The sequence below is a fragment of the Balaenoptera physalus genome (assembly GCF_965194825.1).
Source record: "Balaenoptera physalus genome assembly, chromosome: 3".
Lineage (NCBI taxonomy): Eukaryota > Metazoa > Chordata > Mammalia > Artiodactyla > Balaenopteridae > Balaenoptera > Balaenoptera physalus.
In genome coordinates, this window is record NC_138890.1 from 118,189,787 (window position 1) to 118,212,663 (window position 22,877).

General features: G+C 34.0%; 1 protein-coding gene across 3 annotated transcripts in view; it reads right to left on the reverse strand.

The window, feature by feature from the left end:
- Positions 1-2,355: 2,355 nt before the first annotated feature.
- POLK (DNA polymerase kappa) overlaps positions 2,356-22,877 on the reverse strand; it is a 78,612-nt gene continuing 58,090 nt past the window's right edge. For 2 of the 3 annotated variants that reach the window (XM_082457132.1, XM_082457130.1), the window contains 9 exons: positions 21,271-21,510; positions 19,978-20,102; positions 18,495-18,661; positions 16,082-16,114; positions 12,779-12,875; positions 10,272-10,443; positions 7,615-8,571; positions 7,007-7,049; positions 2,356-6,772 (listed from right to left, as the gene is read on the reverse strand). In XM_082457132.1, coding sequence (XP_082313258.1) covers positions 6,688-6,772; positions 7,007-7,049; positions 7,615-8,571; positions 10,272-10,443; positions 12,779-12,875; positions 16,082-16,114; positions 18,495-18,661; positions 19,978-20,102; positions 21,271-21,510 — 1,919 coding nt within the window. In that variant the 3' untranslated portion in view covers positions 2,356-6,687. The remainder of the gene's footprint in view (positions 6,773-7,006; positions 7,050-7,614; positions 8,572-10,271; positions 10,444-12,778; positions 12,876-16,081; positions 16,115-18,494; positions 18,662-19,977; positions 20,103-21,270; positions 21,511-22,877) is intronic. The other variant, XM_082457131.1, reaches the window with a different exon arrangement.

A 22,877-nucleotide genomic window follows, 5' to 3' on the forward strand; every position in this document is an offset into this window, starting at 1 on the left:
CTGAGAAATAGGTTGGAAGGCCAGAGATTAGGCAACTGTTGAGGATTTGACAAAAGGAATAGAAAGAAGTGGATGTTTTCAACAGGCCCTACAAGGGTAGACAGAATTCAGTAACAGATACGGGTTCGGCTGAGGTTGTGTGTATGTGTGTATAGTATGTATATACACACACATATATATGGTGTATGCACATCTATGCATATGTATATGTAGGTATATATGAATTTGAAATCATAACAAACATAAGAGACTGCGATTACAAGGAAAGGGTGAAAACTATTTGCCTCTGAATTATCTTCTGTCTCCCTGAGCCTTTTGTAGACAGCAATAATTAGAAAATAAATTACCTCACACTTGTAAGGGGAGCAGTCCAATATACGATTTAATAAATGGAATCATGTTTTCAATACTCACCATAATATCATTTGAGTTTTTCTTGAACAACTGTTAATCCAATTATGTATTACAAAGCAAAAGTGATTATCCCTTAATGATTCAACAAAAGAACAGCTTTTGCTTCAGGGGTATAAACACCACCTCTCTGTGATGTTCACTAGAGCCCTACCAGCACCAGGTGTGCTCAAATATATTACTGCTTTTCAAAATGGGACATTACTGGGACTTCCCTGGTGGTCCAGTGGTTAAGACTTCACCCTGCCACTGCAGGGGGCACAGGTTCAATCCCTGGTTGGGGAACTAAGATGCCACGTACCACAAGGCATGGCCAAAAGAAAAAGGGGGACATTACTTATGAAAGAAAAAAAAAAAGCAGACAGCAGGCACCAGGTGTGATTTTCAAAATGGAATATTTCCTCAAAAAGCATTTTTTTTTTAGCCCTAGGTTAATAGTCATATTTTGAGCCTTTTTCCAAATATTTCCAAGCTACCCCAAAAGAACATAGTAATAAAACATTTATAAAGCAAGCAATTATCCATTAAAGGGAAAGAAGTACAATTCTCTCTTCCCGGAATGCCCATCCTTAGGGCCCAGCTTGAGTGTAGCCATCTATGTCAGCCACCCTGTCTTCACAGAGAAAATTAGTATGACAGTAATAGACACCAGTCTTTGGGCTAACATTATTTATTCATTTATGGGTCAACAAATGATAGTTAACACCTACTGAGTGCCAGGCTTTACACTTCACACTTATAATTCAGAGATCAGTGAAAGACAGTCCAGCATCTCTAGCAGCCTACAACCTAGAAGGGAGAGACCACAGCAAAGCCACAACAAAGAATGTTTCAGTGTCTTCATAGAGAAACAGGAGCACAAAGGAGTGACTAATCAGTTTTCCTAGGGGACAGAGACCCTTTCTTGAAGGTGGTCCTTGGGATGAGTTGAAAGATGAACAGTTGTGTATGGTAACTGTATGGAGAGGGCAAAGGGGCATTCAGGAAGCACATTCTGGGCAAAGGGAGCAACTGAGCACACCAGAAGGGAGAAATAGCTTGGTTAATTCAGGAAACTGCAAGCTATGCAGTGTGACTTGACCGGGCTTGAATGCCAAGCCAGTATTTGGTGTGCACCATGAACAGTGATTTTCGGGAACTCGCTTGTGCTGGCACCCAAGAGCCAATTGTTAAATTTTCAGGAACTTTGTGAACTGGTTGACATCGTGTCAATAGCTTGAAATCTGTCATGGTATTTGCACCATAGAAATCATCATATGCTGAAAATCAGTCCCCTTCTCAGCTCCCACTGATCCTGGGCAGAGTTGAGAGCTTTGAAATCTTTTTTTGTTTTGCTTCTAATACGAGTGACGTTATGAAAACATTATGGTTAATGTGCAAAAAATGCACAAAATGGTTTAGAGCAGGAGAAGCTGAGAAATCAGTTGGAAAGTCAGAGTTTAGGCACTATTTATTAAATAGTAAATACTTTTTGTACTGAGTTGTGTAAAATGTCCATACCCAGGCCAATACTACTCTATTAGTGTATGGTATTAATTACTACAGCTTTATAATGAATCTTGCTATGTAATAGGACCTGTCCTTCTATCTTATTATTCTTGGGCCTTTGCTCTTCCATATAAAATTTACGATCTACTTAACAACTTCCGAGAAAAACCATGAGAAGTTCTGTTTTGAATTTTATTGAACTTATAGAATAATTAGGGGAGAACAGTTATCTTTAAGATAGTTATTCTTCCTATTCATAAATAGGATTATTCTTTTTATTTACTCAGACTGCTTGTCTTTCAATAATATTTTGTAGTTCCTAAGTACTTGCACCTATTTTGATAGATACCCGCCCCCCCCAACCCACTGCCCCTTTAGGTCCCTTATAGATTGTTGTTATGAGATTATTTTTATATTTTCTAATTGGTTATTACTGTTGTACAGGAATGCTACTGATTTTGTACATTGATCTTGTAGCCATAACCTTGTTGAACTTTTTTATTAAATGTAGATTTTTTTTTTTTTTTGGCTGTGCTGCACAGCATGTGGGATCTTCCCTGACCAGGGGTTGAACCCGTGCCCCCTGCAGTGGGAGCACGGACTCTTTAACCACTGAACCACCAGGGAAGTCCTAAATGTAGATTTTTAAAAATGTAGACAAACACATCATCTGATAATAAAGTTATATAGTTTTTTTTTAATAGGTGAGGCACAATTTACTAACAGAACCCGATTTTGTTTGGGTGTAGCAACGTACCCAGCTAAAAACTACATTTCCAGGTTCCCTTTAATATGGGGAAGCCACATGACACTGTTTAGTCAATGAGATGGAAGTGGAAATTGGTATGTGGGGCTTCCAAGAAAGCTCCTTAAAGTGGGACAGAGTTGCCCTTTTGTCCTTTTTACTTCCTCATCTTCCTACCTGGAACTCATGTGTAAGGCTGGATATAGAAAAATCCATCCATCTTGCGGCCAGAAGTTGGCCATGTGAGGCCAAGAAAATCAGACTGTGAACCCATCTTTGAACTATCGAGCCAAAGTTAACCAATGAAATTTGTGTTTCGTGGGAACACTAGAACTGATTTTTTTTTTTTTTTTTTTTTTTAAGACACTGATTGGGTCTCTGTAATTCACAGCTGAAGTAAAATTCTGAAGTGATACAGAAAGCAGGGTGCTGAAAATAACAAAATCTAATATACAGAATTGGCTTAGTGTTTGAGGGAGGGGCTTTGAGGAGTGGCGATATATATCACAGGCTGGGAAGCTGGTGACTCGTTTGGAGATGATAAAATGTTTGGTCAAATTGTCAACTTCGGCAATTTGACTTTGGAGAGCAGACCAAATGCTGACTGAGGCTGTAGCATTAGGGGAAACGTTAGGAGAAAAACTCGCAATGTTGTCACGGGATGACTCTTTCTTGCTGTGCTCAGCGAAGTCCTAGCAGAGAGAAATGTACTTTTTCTCTGTTGAAGCTAGTAGCCTGCAGAGAGGAAGCAGAACATCACCTTACTAAGGAAAGCGGTTCCTGCCGTTTTTTTTGTTTCACTTTTTGTCCTGATATAGGTCACATATGAACAAGAATCTATAAAATACACACATACACTTTAAATAATATTTTTAAAACAAACACCCATGCGGTCACCACCCAAGACAACAGAAGACTGTCAGCATCCCAGCAGCTCCATGTGCCATTTCTCCATCACATTGCCTTTTCTCCCCACAGAGGAAGTCATTATTCTAACTTTGGGGACAATAATATACTTGCTTCTCTTAATAATTTGATCGCATATGAATACATCCTTAAAGCAATATACACTGTTTTGAACTATATAAATGGAATCATGCTGATGGCATCCTTCTATGATTTGCTTCTTTTGCTCCACATTATGTCTGTGATATTCATCCACCTTCTGATTAGCTATTTCCTTCACTTTCACCACTGTATAGAATTCTATTGTTTGAATCCACATGAATATACAATGGTAGAATCTAACCATTCTACCAGTGCTGAATATTTGGTTTATTTCCATTTTTTGGCTATTATAGTGTTGCTATGTGCATTCTTGCACATGCTTCCTAAAAAAACATGTTCAATAGCTTTCCCAAGACATTGTATCAGTTATGGCTCTGGCAGGAAAAAAAATTGTATTTTGAGATGACTTTTAAGAAAGGGACCATTTACAAAGGTGTGGGCAGGGTGTGGGGAAACCACAAAAGATAGGGCAGCACCTCAGGGCTAAAAAGGGCAAGGCTCTGTTACCACCCCTAGGATGAAGGGGTGAGGGCAAGGAAAGGATTATCAGAACCTGGAGAGAGAGCAGAAAATGACATATGAAGAAGTTGTGACCTTTCGTCAAGGGACTTAACCAGCTTGACATGATTCTTCAAAAACGTATATGAGGGAATAAATAAACAACTTCATCTTCCTTCCTCCCTGAAACCTTCTGCAGTGGCTCCCCGCTGCCATGATGCCTCACTGAACTTAAAGCAGGGTGGAGGGCACAGAGTAAAATCAGGAGGGCAAAAGGAAGATAACCAGCAAAGGCGTATATTTAGGAGTGCAGTTGCTGGGGTGCTGAGTGTGCACATCTTCAGAGTTACTAAAGAAGAACAAACCGTTTTCCAAAGAGATTGTTTTCAAAGTAAGAGTTCATATTGCTCCATATCATCACCAAAACTTAGTAGCATTGGATCCTTTCATTTTTGTGAATCTGGGAAAGGTATTACAATAATACCTCTTTGTGGTTTTTTTTTTTTTTCATTTCCCTATTACTAAAATGGCTGAGGATGTTTTCATGTTTCTTGGCCATTTGGATTTCTTTCTATGTAAAGTGCCATCTAAAGACTTGTCCAAATTTCTATCGGCTGTCTGTCTTTTTCTTAATGATTCATAGGAATCATTTATATATTCTGGATTATATATATACTGGATACCAGTGTTTTGCCAATTATATGTGTTGCAAATATGTTCTCCCAGGTGGTTCCCTATATTCTGACCCTCTAAATAGGTAAGATTATAGGTGCTTATTCTTTGTGGTTTTGTTGTATTTTCTTTTAATGCCCCCAAACAAAATTATAATAAAAAGAAAATGAGTTGGATTATTAGATAAAACAGAAAAGGATGTGGAGAAAATTCTGGGCAAAGAAAATAAGAGTGAAAGCAACAGAGGTGGGAAAAGAGTGGAAAAGTAAGGAAACCATTTCTACTGACTAAAGATTAAACATTTAAAATTTCATTTTAAATTTTTATTAAATATTACTAAATGATAACATTCAATTAAATGAATCATCTAAGTGAAAATAATTTAGTATTCACTCTAATGTTGAAAACACAATAAAAATGAACTTGAAACAAGATAGGATAGAAAAGAAAAAATATGGTGCTATCTACTTTTCAATACATTAAATCAGTGCTTCATTGAACTTAATTTTGTAGCGAATTAATGTAAGTAAATCACACGATCAAGAAGCATAGCTCTACAATCAGGTATTCACCATAGCGTATAATAATATTAGGCATGAAATTGGTATGTTAATAAACATTAAGACTAACTTTAAACCATCTAGTAATTTAAAGTCAAATTACCACTTTGGCCAAAGGTTGTGTGAGATCCTAATTTACACTATTCCTAAAACATTGTCTTTATACATTTAGGTAATGAGCTATAAAATATGAAAAGAAACAAAAATATGACAATAAAAGATTCAGCTCCTTAAAGCAGTAATAGAAAATGGGTTCCATCTTTATGTTTCAATTAAATAATTGTTTTTTTGATAAAAACTCCTCTATTGATAGCACAAAAATATTTGGAGCAACTACTTAAGCTAACTACTGTTAAGCTGTCTTCTTCCGTGAATATTAATGAAAACATGATAGAAATATAACTAAGATAAATGAGGTGTTTTAACACACATTAATCTTTTGAATTGCACATTCTTCTCTAGAAGGTCATAATAAAAATGTGAGTGTACAATTTATCCTTTTTTACAGATTTGTGTAAAGTACAAATATAACTGCCAAGAAATGAAATATTGCTATTTAAAAGTCCTAGATAAGAAAATAATTACCTTGAATTTTAGACTAAATATTTTTTTAAAGTGAACCAAGTGCTTATTCATTAGATAAAGAAATTTTAAATTAAAAAAAATCAAATGAATAATCATATTTTAAACAAAAATTCTTTTAACACAGCAAATAATACTGTGACATTATTTTCCTGAAGGTAACAAAACCACTCATGCTAGTTCTGCTAAGCTAATACTCTTCATAGAACTTAAGATAAGTATTAATTATGAATGTTCATGAGGTATCTGAAGATATTAGGAGCTAAAATACAATTATACAAAGTTATAGAAATACTAAGATCAAACATAGCAGTCCAGTGCCAACAAAGTGGTTAAGTGCTGAAAAATTCTTATGCTAAAATAGGTTAATCTGAACTTCTGAGAGCCCTTATAAATGTAAGTTTTTATATTCACTATAAAACATAATAAAGAAAGAAATCACTTCCTGATCCCATTCCTAACTTCTCATTTTAAAATTATCTCTAACAGGACTGATTTCCAGTTGAAGTATAATGGAAGTGAAATTCTCATTGTTATCAAAAAAATATACAGAAGTAAATTAGTATATATTCCAAATTCATATAAAGGAAATGTCATTTGGGGAGGGCTTATTGCACTTGCCTTTCATTCAATGAATCTGTAAGCCTGGAATGAGGAAGAATACATTCATTGATTATAAAATAACAAGTTTCAATCAAAAATTAATGATAAAATGTTCAACGTTCATTTAAAAAATATATCAAGGGTGTGTCTGGGACTGTTTGGTTTTGTTTTCTTTGATGCCGAGTACTTTGTCATCAGTCCTGGCCTGGAATAAGAAAGAACATGTAATTAAAATGCATGAAGAACTACAAAACAAAAAACAAAAAAATATAAAATAATAAAATGCATGAAGAGATTTAAAAAATTGTTTATGCAAATAATTGATTTTAAAACTTTTACTTAATGATTTCTAAAAGCAAATTTTAACATTTCTTAAAAATCAGACCTCAAAATATAACAATTTCAGAGCCAGCTTTGTTAAAACTCAAATTAGCCATACCTGTTTGCTTTTGTTCCAATCTTCTGTACTTTGCCTGAGTTATCTTTAGAGGGAAGAAATTCCACAATGAATAACATGAAATAATTAAAAAGCTTTCTAAAAATTTAAAGAGTTAAGGTTGACTGATTAAAGATAATAAAAACCTCCTTAGTACTACATTGTTCGAATTTATATATACCAGAAACTAATTTATAGCATAATTTCTTTGTAATTTACTTGTTTCATTAGTATTACAGCTGATTTTGAAGTTGGGTGAGAGTTGGAACTACCAAAAAACAAGTTAAAGAGGCTTTCTGGCTATATAATTATAGTTAATTTACCACTGTGCCTTGGCAAGTGTTCTCTGAAGGAATTTCTGTTTTGATTAGATCACTCAGCTCCCTAAACCTTTGAGTTCATTCTGTGCTAAATCAAGCCCAAACCAGAGGTTTCCCAAAATTTAAAATCTAATGTCTTCAGCTAATTCTAACCCACCGTAAGGTAACTAACATTTTCCTAAATGGCAGCGTACATGAACTATCCCTTTCAAGGTATGTTTCAGATTTAACAACAATCTCAATTTTAATAAAACATTCCTAGAAAATCAAGTTCTTTAACTGTAAACTCACCAGTACTTGTGCTTTCTTTGGGTTGGTTAACTGGATTAACCTTATCCTTTCTCAGTTCCTGGATAATGCCTTTATTTAAGCAAACATCTACATGCACATTGAATAGGGTAAGATCTGAAGTCTTTTGTTCTAGGTTACAAACAGGACAAACGAGGACTTGGTCACTGATCACTTCATATAAATAAGGTTGTAGGGGCTCTTTCCTTCTTAACGATGCAACATCTTCATTTTCCAGTGAAACAGCGCAACAATTCTGAGGACAGTGTTCCATATTAAATGATTTGCTTGGAAGACTAGAACATTCCTCTTCGCTGTGCTTATTACTTAGAGCATCTACACCTTCTGTATTAGATGGATTACCAGTAGTCTCTGCCAACTCTACAGAATCTACTAATGTGATCTCTGTATTCTTCTGATGAGTTTCATAATCCTGCTTCTCCCAGAGAGAAACAGAGTCATGTACATTTTCTTTCTCGTTCACTTCTGTAGAGGAAGCATGTGAACGTGAGGACATTTTAGAGTTTCCACTGATGGAAGGTCCATCAAGACATGCATCTACATGTTTATTAAAGGCTTCCAGACTGATGTTTCCTTGCTCCCTGAAGCAAACAGGACAGGTAAATATATGACAGTTATCTGAATTCTCCAATGTTTCTAAATTCTCACTCATCCTCTTCTTTAAAACTTGGAAGGATTGTGATGTCTGTAAACTTTGTTTATCTACAGTTTCACATTTAAATGTGTCCTGGTAGCTCCAATTCCTTTCAGACCGCTTTTTGTCAAAGAAACTCTTCTTATGAGCCATTTCTAGAGGTTTTAGAAACTGATCTTTGTCAGTTTTCTCTAGTATACACCTAGTGGCTGACAGGGCTTGGTTTCCAGGCTGTAAGAAGCCAATAATGCTCCTTTGTTGGTGTTTCTTCTCCTCTTCATTGGGAAAACCAGATAGCCGCACCCCTAAATTAAACCAACCATAATTAATCCATTTCAAATTCAATAAAGACATTTTGCATAGTACTATTATAACATATATGAAAAAGGCTGTTTAGCCAAAAATAATAAGCAACACTGTATTTTCTGAATTAAAGGATGCTTTTTCAAAGGTGGTATTATGAGTAGAAATTAACTTTCTTTATAAAGCTGGGTATACTAAATAGTAAGTATCTACTGGAGTTAGCATGATTATATAGGTCTTTCAGTTAATATCTGACACATGATACCATTAAATATCGAGTAACTAATTGGAGTCAATTGCATAGATTCTTTAGCTCCCTTTTTTGCAATAGGCGCTATTTTTTAGAGCAATTTTAGGTTCTCAGCAAAGTTGAGTAGCAAGTACAGACAGTTCCCATATACTACCTGCCCCACACATGCACTCCTCCTCCACTATCAACATCCTACACCAGAGTGGTACATTTGTTACAATCAATGAATCTATACTGACACGACATTATTACTCAAAGTTCATAGTTTACATTAGGCTTCCCTCTTGATGTTGTACATTCTATGGGTTTTGACAAATGTACAATGACATGTATCCACCATTATAGCATCATACAGAATAGTTTCACTGCCCTAAAAATACTCTGTGCTCTGCCTATTCCTCCCTCCCCCCACCCTTGACAACCACTGATCTTTTTAGTATCTCCATAGTTTTGCCTTTTCCAGAATGTCATACATTAGAATCATACAGGATGTAGCCTTTTCAGATTGGCTTCTTTCAGTTAATAATATATGTTTCCTCCATGTCTTTTCATGGCTTGACAGCTCATTTCTTTTCTTCTCCCCCACCCTCTACTCCAAGAGCTCATTTCTTTTATGTGCCGAATAATATTCTGTTGTCCAGACGTACCACAATTTCCATTCACCTACTACTGGAGGACATCTTGGTTGCTTCCAAGTTTTGGCAATTATAAATAAAGCTGCTATTAACATCCACTCTTTAGCTCTTTTAGTTAACATACTTTATTCAAATTGACTTCAGCGTGTGCTATCTTTCATATGTGAAAGTATGGCTAATGACCCATTCTTAGCAGTAAAGTTGGCATTTGGAGTGCTTATCCCTAAACATTCTCTCACGCGTTCACTTTGGAAGCATGGTTTGTTTGTCTTTTTTTGCCACGTGATGGCTAGAAATGTGGTTTTATAGTGCCACAATCCCTTATCTGTAATTCTGAAATCCAAAAAGCTCTGAAAATTGTAAGCAACAAATGGCAATTGATGACAAGATTGGTGTGAGACTATTTAGAGTCTTTACAACTCAGTGTGAATATTATTTTGTTTTGCTACAGAAATAATAATGTGTTTGATCATGAAGTGCTACTTCAGATCCCAAAGGAGTATTATATAATATACTCAACATGCACTGAATTTGTTTTCTAAAATCTGAAAAGTTTAAAATTTTGAAAGATACCTAACCCCAAGGATTTCTATAAGTAGTAAGGAAAAGAACGACTTTAATTGGTTCTTACTGGAATTAAACTAATGATCATGGCTTCACATGCATCAGGTTCTAAGAATCAAGAAAAATGGCAGTGGCATAAGTACAACTTCCTAGACAGGTTTAAGAAATAAAATGGAGGTGAGAATATTTCCCAAGTTGATTCTTTGGAAAAGTCTAGCAGATTTAAGGAAAAACAAGAAAAGAAAAGTCATACCCATAAGTCTTAATCTCAAGGGATGTGGAAAATCAGCATCAATTTCTGTTCTTAGCAATTCTTTAGCAATAGCAAATATTTCTTCTGCAGTAGAAACAACAGATGAAACTGTAGATGCACGAGTTTTTACTTCAAAATTCACATTCTTTAGCTTAATGGTAACAGTTCTACCCTGTAACAAACAGAATACATTATTATATATGGCTCTTTAACTTCCAGAAAAAAGTTATCTTACAGGTTAGAAAAATTCAGAAAGGTCTCTTGTGTACACAGAGTACGGAAGTATAATCAATTATTTACAAAACATGGTAACGTGGAGCTTTTGTAGGAGGAGGAGTTGTTGCCCTACCCTCTGTGCCTAAACAAAACACTAATGAAAGACAGCAAAAACAAACACAATTTTGGCTTATGTTATAAAATAATGACTCAATCTTTTAATGGTCTAGGGGCTGATCATAGAGTTTTCGTATCCACACTCCCTTCCCTATGTTTGTCAACTGCATCATATAATAGTTTCTATATAAGAGAAATGTCTAGGAAGGAAGAACTCCAATGACACACTAGTTGACAGGTCTCACAACGGCAAAACACTAAACTTACAATTTTAATTCTTTGGGGTTGAGATCATTCAATGTTAAAGATCAACATTCATTAAATAAAGACCCTAAAACAGTGCCTGACATATATTAAATGGCAATAAATATTAACTATTACAATTACAAAAAAAACCACGGTAATGAAAATTGTCATAAAGAATAACTGAAATCCATAAGTAATCTAAAAATCCCATTTTAGTCAGTAATTATTACTTCCCTCTCCAACTGACTTTTTATAAAAGATTTTTATATAAAGGGCAAAGTTAACTGATTACTTTTCTTTTTACTGAATCTTTTTTTGAGGTTAATTCAGCACCTAAAAAGATAGGAAAAAAAATCTTTCTGAAGGGACCTCATTGAAAAGATCTTCTGGACAGCTCACACTTATTGTGTGCCTACTATATGCCAGATATTATGTTAAATTTATGTGTTAGAACTCCTTTACAGTTATTGCTTAATGGATACAGAGTTTCATTTTGGGATAATGAAAAAGTTCTGGAGATCAAAAGTGTTGATGGTTGTACAATCTGAATGTACTTAATGCCACTAAAATGTATACTTAGAAAGTTAAAACAGTAAATTTTGTAATGTATATTTTGCTACCTCCTGGAGGTTGTGAGAGTAGGTTAGGCTTATTAACTCACTTCCAAAGAACAGAGTATGGAAAGGGAAAAATAGTAATTTCACAGTGGAGAAGCCTAGCAAACACTACTTTAACCAAGTGAGGATGGTTATTCTCCCCTGTGACATCATGTGGCTATCATATACCCTGATGGGATGTGATGAGAAGGATACTTCATTTCTGTGGTATTCTTTCTAAAAACCTATAACCCTGGTCTAATCATAAGAAAATCATCAGACAAACCCAGATTGGAAGACATTCTACAGTATACCTGGCTAGTATCCCTCAAGACTGTCAAGGTCATGAAAAACAAGGAAATACGGAGAAACTGTCACAGACTAGAGGAAACTGGGAAGACATGACAACTAAATGCAATGTGGTTTCCTGGACTGAACCCTGGAACAAAGAGAGGACATGAATGGAAAAAAACAGGTCAAACAAAAATACTGTCTGGATTTAGTTAACAGAAATGTGTTAGTGTCAGTTTCTTAGTTTTGCAAATGTACTATGATAATATAAGATGTTAATGAGGGAAACTGGGTATACTGGAAATCTCTATATTATCCTTGTAACTATTCTATAAATCTGAAATGATTCTAAAATTAAAAGTTTATTTAAAAAATTTTTAAAAATGAACTCTCTATATATTTAAGGTATAACAGAGAAGGATTATAAGAAAATATTCATCAGATATCCCTTTCTTTGTAATAACTTTTTATTGCTTTTGTATTATACTTTGTAATAACTCTACCTCTGTTTTGAGAATGTTGGAAAAATACTAAACATGGATTGCTGTGAGTGAAGATTATAAAATACAAAGTTCAAAGCCTTCCAGGTTTTGTTCTCAATGTGTTAAGCAACCTGGATTAAGGCCTTGAAACAAAATGCCTATTCCAGAAGGTCACTGTCTACCTGACAATGACATTAAAGGATAATTGGAAAGGCATTTATAACAAGCACAGTTCTAGGGAAATCCTTCCCTATCCCTTATTCTTTACTGCCAATATAACTCTGATTTTGAACTTATTCAAATGTACTCCCAAGGTAATATAAACTTCTCTGGAATTATATTGGAACCACTCCAGCCTCGTAAGTTGCTTCTCATAAAATGACCTCATCATAGGCCTCAGAGAAGGGTCAGAATTCAATTTGTCTCTACTGAAGACAAGAACTCTCTTTTCTGACACATCCCAATTTGTATTTCAATGCAAAATCTAACTCTTGGTTTAAGGTAGCTTTTTACTATTAAAAATTTAGAAAACTAAGAACACTGCATAAAAATAACGTACCTTAAGTCCTTCTTTCTGCAGATCTTGAGCAAGTTCACTGCAAAGTTCTTGGCACAAGCTGTACTGTTCTTCTGCTTTACTTATCTCACTGAATGTCCTAGAAAGGCAAGAATGATTTTGGTGCACAAAGTAAACTACAATTCAGTATACTTTAGAAATGATATAGTACATGTAAATGGCCTAGCATTAAGTTATATTTTCTACAGTACAGAATAAAGTTTTCAGATGAACTAAGATATGATTAAGTAAAAACATCCAAGATCTTCTTAAATAATGGAAGATTGTTTATAGCTAAACTGATTAGCAAAGGTGCATTTGCTGTCTACAATATTTTTTAAAAGATGATTAAAGTCACCAACATATAAGGATAAGGCCCTCAAAACTTACAAAACATTAGGATACATATGTATACAGACTCTGCTACAGAGGATTATCTTAAGAAAGTACAAATGAGAACAACATTCCAATTACTGTATGTGTATTTTCTGTAAGCGAATTATCTTCAAGTAGATATAAGGGGTTGGTTCGTGGCACCTACATAAAGTCATCTAATAGGCAACCGGAAATGGAGGGCTGGTAAGATAAAATGTAGAACTTGTGACTTCATCTGCACAAGGGTATTGAAAGGTCATATTAACATAAAGACACTAAAGAGAGAGTGGGGTAACCAGTAAAAAAGCCCGAGCAAACCCTGAATAGTCATTCAGTGAAAAGTCCCCCTTCTAACTATTCTCAGCTACCCAGTTCTCTTCCCTAGTGGCAACCAATATTGCCAGCTTCCTATTCATTATTTATTCCTCTAGAATACTGTATGCATATAAAAGCAAACAAGCAAACATTTCCCCTATATAAACAGTAGAATATTAGATACATTATTTACCACTTTGCTTTTCTCATTCATCCTTGTGAGAGTTCCCTATAAGTAAATAATTTCATTTTTATATGGCAGCATAAATTCTAATTTAAAGATGTAAGATCATTTAACCAATCCTCTATTTGTAGAAACTTATTTCCAATATTTTGCTATCACACAAAAAATTGCAGTGCATAACCAGGTATACATGTAAAATGACATGTGATTATACCAGTGGAATGAATGCCTAGAAAAAGAACTGTGGGACCAAAGTACATGTGTATCTGTGATCTTGATAGATACTGCCAAATTGCTTGCCCCCTGTGGTAGGCAAAATAATGGTCCCCGAAGATGTTCAAATCCTAATCTCTCAGAATCTAGTACTTTACATGGTAAAATGAACTTTACAGATGTGGTTAAATTAAGATGGGGCGATTATCCTGAATTATCCAGGTAGGTCCAATGTAATCTCAAGGGTCCTTGTAAGAAGGAGGCAGGAGGGTAAGAGTCAAAGAAAGACAAAATGTGAGAGGTGAAGATAGAGAATGGGGCCGTGAGCCAAAGAATGCAAGAAGCCTCTAGAAGCTTTTAGTAAGGAAATGGATTCTCCTCTGAGGCCTCTGGAAGGAATGCAACCCTGCTGACACCTTAATTTTAGGACTTCTGACCTTCAGAACTGTAAGAGAATAAATTTGTGGTAATTAGTTATACCACCAACAAGAAACTAGTACACCCTCCTTTAGAGTTTAATAGCTTTTTCACTCCCATAGTCTTGTCAATGGAGTGTGCATCTTTGCCAACTTGATTAGTGAAAAATGCTATCTCAGAGAATTTTCAATCTGAATTTCTTAAATTATACGGAGACTGAGATTATTTTCACATGTTTATAAAGCCATTTGCACCGTCTTTTCTGTTAACTAATTAGATCTTTGTTCACTTTTTTCTATTGGTTTGGTGACCCTTTCTTATGAAATATTAATGTTAGTTAATATTAATATTCTTGTACAGCAAGCAATGTTCTCAATAACAAAAGACAAAATAGAAGAAAAAATCATTAAATAGGACGATACTATCTCACTTTTGGATGCTTTTCCCCCCTCTTTTCCTTTGATTGCTTTTATGTAAATCACAGCCTAAAACAGCAATTTTTATCAAAGTCATTTACTGAGTGTGTTGTCTTGTAAAAGTCATTCATCTTTTCTAGGGAACCCCCTTGCACTGTTGGTGGGAATGTAAATTGATACAGCCACTATGGAGAACCGTATGGAGGTTCCTTAAAAAACTAAAAATAGAATTACCATATGACCCAGCAATCCCACTACTGGGCATATACCCAGAGAAAACCATAATTCAAAAAGACACATGCACCCCAATGTACATTGCAGCACTATTTACAATAGCCAGGTCATGGAAGCAACCTAAATGCCCATCGACAAACGAATGGATAAAGAAGATGTGGTACATATGTACAATGGAATATTACTCAGCCATAAAAAGGAATGAAATTGGGTCATTTGTAGAGATGTGGATGGACCTAGAGACTGTCATACAGAGTGAAGTAAGTCAGAAAGAGAAAAACAAATATCGTATATAAACACATATATGTGGAATCTAGAAAAATGGTACAGATGAACCGGTTTGCAAGGCAGAAATAGAGAACAAACATGGACACCAAGGGGGAAAAGGGGGGGTGGTGGAGGTGGTGGGATGAACTGGGAGATTGGGATTGACATATATACACTAATATGTATCAAATAGATAACTAATAAGAACCTGTTGTATAAAAAATAAATAAATAAAATTCAAAAAAAAAGTCATTCAGCTTTTCTGATCATGAATAATATATGTGCAAAATGAACACAACCTTATACTAGGTCCGTGGTTCTTAAATGTCTTAGTGGAACTTTGGTTCTTTGAGGAGATAAGCGAGGGGCTTTTCAAACAATGACATATTTCCCAAAACAATAAGGTTTCATCAAGATTTCATTTGACTTCAAACAAGATTGTAAACCACTGAACTAGATCACCCCTAAGCTCTCGTTCATCAGTATCTTACTATTTGATGCCTGTGGTTATTCACCAATATTTGAAGAACTTCAGGAAGAGTTTCCATCATCATTTCTTAAATTTCCCAAATAACTATTCAGTATAATTTTTCTTATAAATAAGCCTAGAAATTAAGACTTAGAATCCTAAAATGCTTGGTTTTCACTGAATAGGAACAAAACCAACATTTAAAAAAATAACTGCAGTTAAATTTTTTCCCATTGAGAACATAGCAAGCAAAGATAATAAAGCATTGCACTGCAATATTTACTGTAGGAGTGTCAACTGCTGAAAATTGTTATTTGGTTTGCAAATAGATTTTTAAATTTCAGTGATATTTTACTAAAAATTAAAAATTAGTTTAAAATAATACAAATTATGAATAATTAGTAACAAAACATTACCTCTCAACACTCATGCTTTTCCTCTCTCCATCCCTTGAAATTAAAAAAAAAAAAGCTTTTATTTGCTTTCTCAAAGAAGATTGACTTTCTTTTAGTCAACCAAGATGATTTTACATCAGTTACCCTTTAGAGATCTCAATGTTTTAGATTAAAAGTTATACATCATGAAACACAGTGAGTTTTTTAATCTAAAAATAAAACTATCACCAAAGAATGTAGAAAGATATGCTAATATAATTACATGTGTGATGGATCGAGTCTATATCTATCAAAGAGAACAAATTTGAAAACAGGATGGTATTATAAATTGTTTCTATTAAAAGCCTGAATATAAAAAATCACAACTTACAAAAACCAACAGAAGGTAGTAGCATAATGGCTTTCAGTTATAAGATATAATTAAATTTTAAATAATTTAATATCCATTATCTAGTTTTTGGCCTAGTACATTAATAATAGCCTATTTATTATTCACTTACACCACTCTATAGAAGCTCAGTCAAAATTTGCCATACAGCAATAGGATGATGATTGGAAATCTGAACCACCTAGTTTGGTTGGATTCTAGCTGCTCTGGTAGGAGTAGTTAAAACCAGAAAGCTGAAATGACATGTAGATTATTCATTTTCCTAATATTTCACAAACCAATTATGAATCAAGCACTGTTCTAGGCCTTGGAGATAACAGTAATGAACAAAACAGACCAAGTGCCTCCCTTTAAGAAACTTATATCTTAGTGACTTCCCTGGTGGCACAGTGGTTAAGACTCCGTGCTCCCAATGCAGCGGGCCTGGGTTCGATCGCTGGTCAGGGAACTAGATCCCACACACGTGCCACAACTAAGAGTTCGCATGTCACACCTAAGGAGCCTGCACGCCACAACAAAGGAGCCCGCCTGCCACAACTAAGACTCAGTGCAACCAAATAAATAAATTCAATAAATGTTAAAAAAAATAGTTATAAAGAAACTTATATCTTAGTGGAGGGAGACAAATAAACAAACACAGCAGTAAATATGGAACAGGTTAGAAGGGGAGAAGTACTACAGATTAAAAAATAAAGCAAATTAGGGAAACAGAGAATGTGGATAGAAGGGAAGGTAAGTTTGCTATTTTATATTGTTAAAAATTACCTATGAATTTCACTTAAAAGCATTACCTCCATCTCTACCACAGGTTAATATGTGCTATGTTATATTAAAAACTATATTGTTTTCAAGCACTATGGAAATAAAAAGAGGATAATTTTTGGATTAAAGAAGAAAGTTTTATTTATCATCGCCTTCATATACTGGATTATTTATACTACTGTGATGTCTTTCTCTTATCTTTCATTATATCCACTCAAGATCAAAGTCAGCTACCTGGACTTGAAAGAATGAGGAGCACGGAGAGATGAGAAAAATAATAGCACATGCCTTGCAATCTCTGTAAGGTTTAGCAGGTCTAATTGGTTAATCAAACTTATTTTATATGCCTCCTCAGTAATCTTCTTGTTTTCCTTTAGTTTAACTATATGAATATAAAAGAGTTATTCTGAGGGCAGGCTAACAAGATGATAATAAAATGGTAAAAACAGTGCCCAGTGTTAATTTTCATTCTTGTTTTTAGTGCCTTTCTTTCACCCACCCTGAACAGTGTACCCTTCTAGCTCTGGGATCCTTCTTTTTAAGACCCGGATGAAAGAGCGGCAGGGAGGAAACACAGGGCCTCTCCTCTAGCTGTTTCCTCTTCTCTTAGATCTTTGCATGGCTGGCCCCTTCAGGTCTCTGCCTCTGGAGAACCGCTGCCAACCCTATCTCTTACCTCCCAAGTCAACGTCTACGCCCCCACTCTGCCTTACTTTCTCCATTTGTTTATGTGGTTACTTTTTATTTCCCACACTACTCTGCAAACTCCATGAAGGCAGGACTTTGTCTTGTTTACTGCTATTATCCCCAGTGCCTAGAACAGTGCCTAACACAAAGTACTCAGTACTGAATGAATGAATCATTTACAAATCTGGAAAAGAGAAGAAATACAGGTAGTTCATGAAGGCTTTCAAAGAATCGTTAAGTCTACTTGCTTAAAGGGTGAGTTCTGGAGTATGAGCCATCTTTCTTACCTCCACAATCTGATCACCAGTATTCTTACGTTCTGAACAAAGAACAAGGCAGGTACAGAAAAGAAAGCACCCATCATTCCTCTTATCCCTCTATCCAACTGCTGTAGCCAACAACCTAGGAGTGATTTTTTACTCTTTTCCTTTTCTCTCACATCCAATCTTTTGACTCTAATTCAAAAATTATATTCTGAATTGAGCTAGCCTAAAAGAAATTTAAAACATGTTATCCTTGTAGTCTCTATCTCAATGGTGAAAACTGTTATTTCAGCAAATGATAAAGAAAAAGCAGAATAATTATAAATACAGATACCTTGCCAGGTGTGTTGAACCTAGACCCAAGGAAATATGAAGGAAATAATGCCAAGATGTTTCAGAGAAAAGGAGAGAAAGTAATGCCCTCTGTTGGTAGAGTTCTGTACAAGTAATAATTCCAAGGGCCTTTAACATTTTCTCTGTAACTTTTCCTATTCCAGAAACCTAGAAAAGAATCAATTTATCATTAATACATTTTAAAATTAAGATAAGAAGTGATATTATAATCTCATCATACATTTTATAACTAATAAAATGTATAAATAATGTGCCTAGTTTCAAAAGTCACATAAGAGAACGGCTTTAGTTACTTTTTGGCTATATTTCCTAAACTAGTGTTCCATGAAAATTAAAAATTTTAAATTCCATGAAATTTTTAAAAAGCACTTAAAAAAGAGTTCTGTGGTCATATAAACTTGGGGAATGGTAGGATAAACAACTTTTTATTCCCTTTTAATTTTTTAAAATTGAAGTATAGTTGACGTACATTATATTAGTTTCAGGTGTACAACACAGTGATTCAACATTTATATACGTTATGAATCAATCACCACAATAAGTCTAGTAATCATCTGTCACCATACAAAGTTATTATAATATTACTGACTATAGTCTCTATACTGTACATTACATCCCATGACATGTTTTTTATTACTCCAAGTTTGTACCTCTTAATCCTCTTTACCTATTTTGCCCAACTCCCCACCCCCTCCCCTCTGGAAACCACCAGTTTGTTCTCTGTAACTATGAGTCTGTTTCTAGGATAAACAAACTTTAAATGAACTTTTGTATTGTAAGAATTATGAACCTTCAATAAACTAATATCTCTTGTGACCCACCAAGGGTGGTACATTCCAAAGTTCTTTGACCCCAGAACGTTTTTTAACAGAACACCCATTCATACCTTAAAAATACATTGGAAAACACCGCTTTATAGCTACATTTTATATATACTAAGCTATTCAGGAGTCATTATACATTATATATTTTGATATAGCCTTTCTTCTGAGCGTTGAAAATGTTTATTTAGATTCACTAATATACATTATGCTGAGTCAGGAAAGCAAGCCCTAGAACATCAAATAGTGTATAGTGCAATTATTATTTTTTAAAAAGCATATATATGCAGAACAATCTAGAAACTGTAAAAAAATAATAAAATATACCCTTTCTATAATTCCTGAGGGATCATTTTACCATTTTAAAGATGGTAAAGTATTTGGGTTTTTTTTTTCTGGTCAAAAACAATTAAAATTCTAAATCTTTTCAACAAACTTTTCAACAGATAAGCTTCCTAAACCTCACTTTTAGGATTTCACAGAAAGATTTCTTCAAGTCCAAATTAAATCATCCGTTATCATTCTTGCTTGTTAGCTATCATTTTTAAAAGTTTCTGAAAGAATGACTACTATCATCCTAAATAGTATTTCTTCAGAACACTGAGTATATACATAGATGACAAATTTTGCATAAAAGTTCACCTTTCTAATGGGTAAGTCCTTGATGAAGTCCATCACAGCTTGTCTATTAGGAAGAATTTGGTATTGTCCATTTGGTTTATTCTTATCACTGCATACTTTCGCTAACATTGTATTTGGTGCAATGCCTTAAAAGAAGAACACTCTGATGACTCAAAGAACATGATATGTATGATTTTAAAATATGTGATAACAACACAGAAAAAAATTAAATGCAAAAATCTGAAATGATGTGGAATGCTACTTTAAAAATAACATTTGATTACGATCTACCTCCCCAGGGCTTGCTATGGTTTTAGGAAAAGGAATTGTATTAGTTATTGTGACAGCAGAAATGAGGAATATTTAAATCTCCATGGTATTTTAAAGTCTAAGAGTAATTTCTGAGTTTAAGTGATATTATTAGCTTACTTACTATATTTAGTAGGAATACAGGGCTGTCTTACAGAAAAGATCGAGCATATAATTTAGGATGGATGTTTACTCTTTGAAAAGGTCTTCTGTATAGATTATCCACATAAAGAAAAAAAAAAATCAAAGATTCTGTTTCCAGTATATTTAAAACAATGATAATGAAATGTGTGTATCCTTTTTTATGCTACTCACAAAGCAAATTACCCCTTTTCAGAGAGGTGTTTTATAATTTCTAGGTGTCTTAATGATTAAGATAACTTGAAATAGGTATATTCAACTATGATCATCAAATAGTTCAATTTTTATACACATCTTTCTAAAATTTATTACTTATTTTCATGCTTTGGCATAGGAAGAAAAGACTAACCCAATCATAATATGGCTTTCTTAAGATAATCTAGGGTCCTCATGAATATCAGTTTCTATGCTAAGACACAGTGATACCCTCATGAGTTATTGGTATATGTAAAGCTCTTTTTCCCTTCACCAGATGATCCTAGATTGCTATGTTGCTAGTTCGTGTTTTTTCCTGTCTCATCCATATTTTGTGTGGTCATCTGTGGTCTCTCTTGCACTGTAAGTCTTCAAAGGGAAAACAAAGTATTATGTCCAAAACCAATTAAAATATATTTTGTGTTTCAAAAAAGATAGCTACATGAGCTTTATGATAAGTTTTTGCTTTGGACACATGGGCTTTTGTGCTTAATTCCAATTTACCTATAGGTTCACGGTATTCTGAATAGGTGAATTGTCAGAAGTTAATAAAAAAACAGCTAAGTAAAATGTTACTCTATACTTTACAGTGAGAAACTACTAATATTACACTATGTTAGCTAGTCTGAAAATTATAACTATTGGAACCATCAATATCCTTTTAAGTACCTGCACTGGCTGTCAGTGTAGTTTTTTGCTCGATTCTGAAACGAATTTCCTTTACCACTTCCTCAGCTGATGTTCCAAAAACAATTGAGTTTTGGAGTATTTGAAGATTATTCAGTTCTTCAAAGTTCACTTGGAAAGGACTTCCTGGGGACTGCAAATCAGGAGGACTGTCTTCAAAAAGTAGAGGAGAGACGGATCGTTCCTGCTCACGCAGTTTATTAACTTCCTTTCCTGGTTTATCTAAATTATAAACAGGAACAGTAATTCATCTTCATTTTAAAAATTACATACTTCACAAATTAGGTTTCCCTACAGTCTTTCTAAAGACAAAACAAATCTAGTTTAGTTTTCTTTCTAAGAACCAAGATCAGAAATGTCAGCATTTATATTTTTAACTGTTTACCAAAGAAAACACTGATTCTAAGTTTTTCTTAAAAGGAATATTATCCATTTCCATTGTATACATTTTAAAACGAAATATCTTATGTAAATCTCACTAATTTTTGTACTGAAATTAATTGAAACCCAGAATTGGAATTAGATTCACAGTACTTTTTTCTCAAAAAGATGAAAGGTTTTTTTCCTTTACTCATCTCTAGAGGAAAAAAAGAACCTTCTTAAATTAGAATTTAGGAATAAGGAAAAAGGCGTTAAGCAACATAGAGCAATTATGCCTGAAAGATAAATTTTGCTTTTGGAGGGGGAAAAAAGCCTAAAAATTTTTTTCATTCATGGAAGAACTTTTCAAATGTTAAATAATCTGAATTTTCTTCTTTCAAATGCTGATTTTAATTTTGACTTGTTTGTTTATAAAGTATCACTTTTACTAAGAGCACATTTGAAATAAATAGAAATTACTTCTGGAAGTTATATTTCTTTAAATATATAAATTCTTAAGGTCTAATCAGATTAACCATGGTCCAAGTTTAAGAACGAGAAGCCTTTGTTATTATCAAAAGGCAGTAAACTAATATTAATATTAAAAAGTACAGTAAAAAAACTAATCTGGTTATTATCTCATTTTAGTTGCATTTTTCATAAATGAACTGTGAAATACACTTAAATCTATACAGATACTAAAAATGTCCTTATGAACAAATCTATTGAAGACTTTACTTTCCAGGCTTAATGGAAGAGAAATCAGTTGAAGTGTAAAATTTATAAAAACTAAGATTAACAACAGAGCTTTCTCATCCATTTCATAATTTTATTACATATAAATGTTTTCCAAATTAAGGTAAATACAGATGCAAAAATTAAATTTCTAGTTTCAAGGCACATATACTTAAAAAATGAAGTTGGCCTTTTCGAAAGATTTTATAAAGATAATATAAATAAAATGACAGATACCTAATTAGTTTCAAATTTTTAAGTATGTAATATGAATTAAGTTACAGACAGATATTTTCCAAATCTGAATTCCCAGGCCATATACAAAACAAGCCTTATTTTCAAACTTACACTAGCTGTTATTTATGTACTTTAGTTCCTCTCATTTTCCATTATCTGGTTTTAAAATGCAGAGCAATTCAGGGGGATTAACACTAAGGCACAGCTGAAATGGTATTTACCTGGACCCTCTTTTTCCCAACTAGATGTGTGAAAGT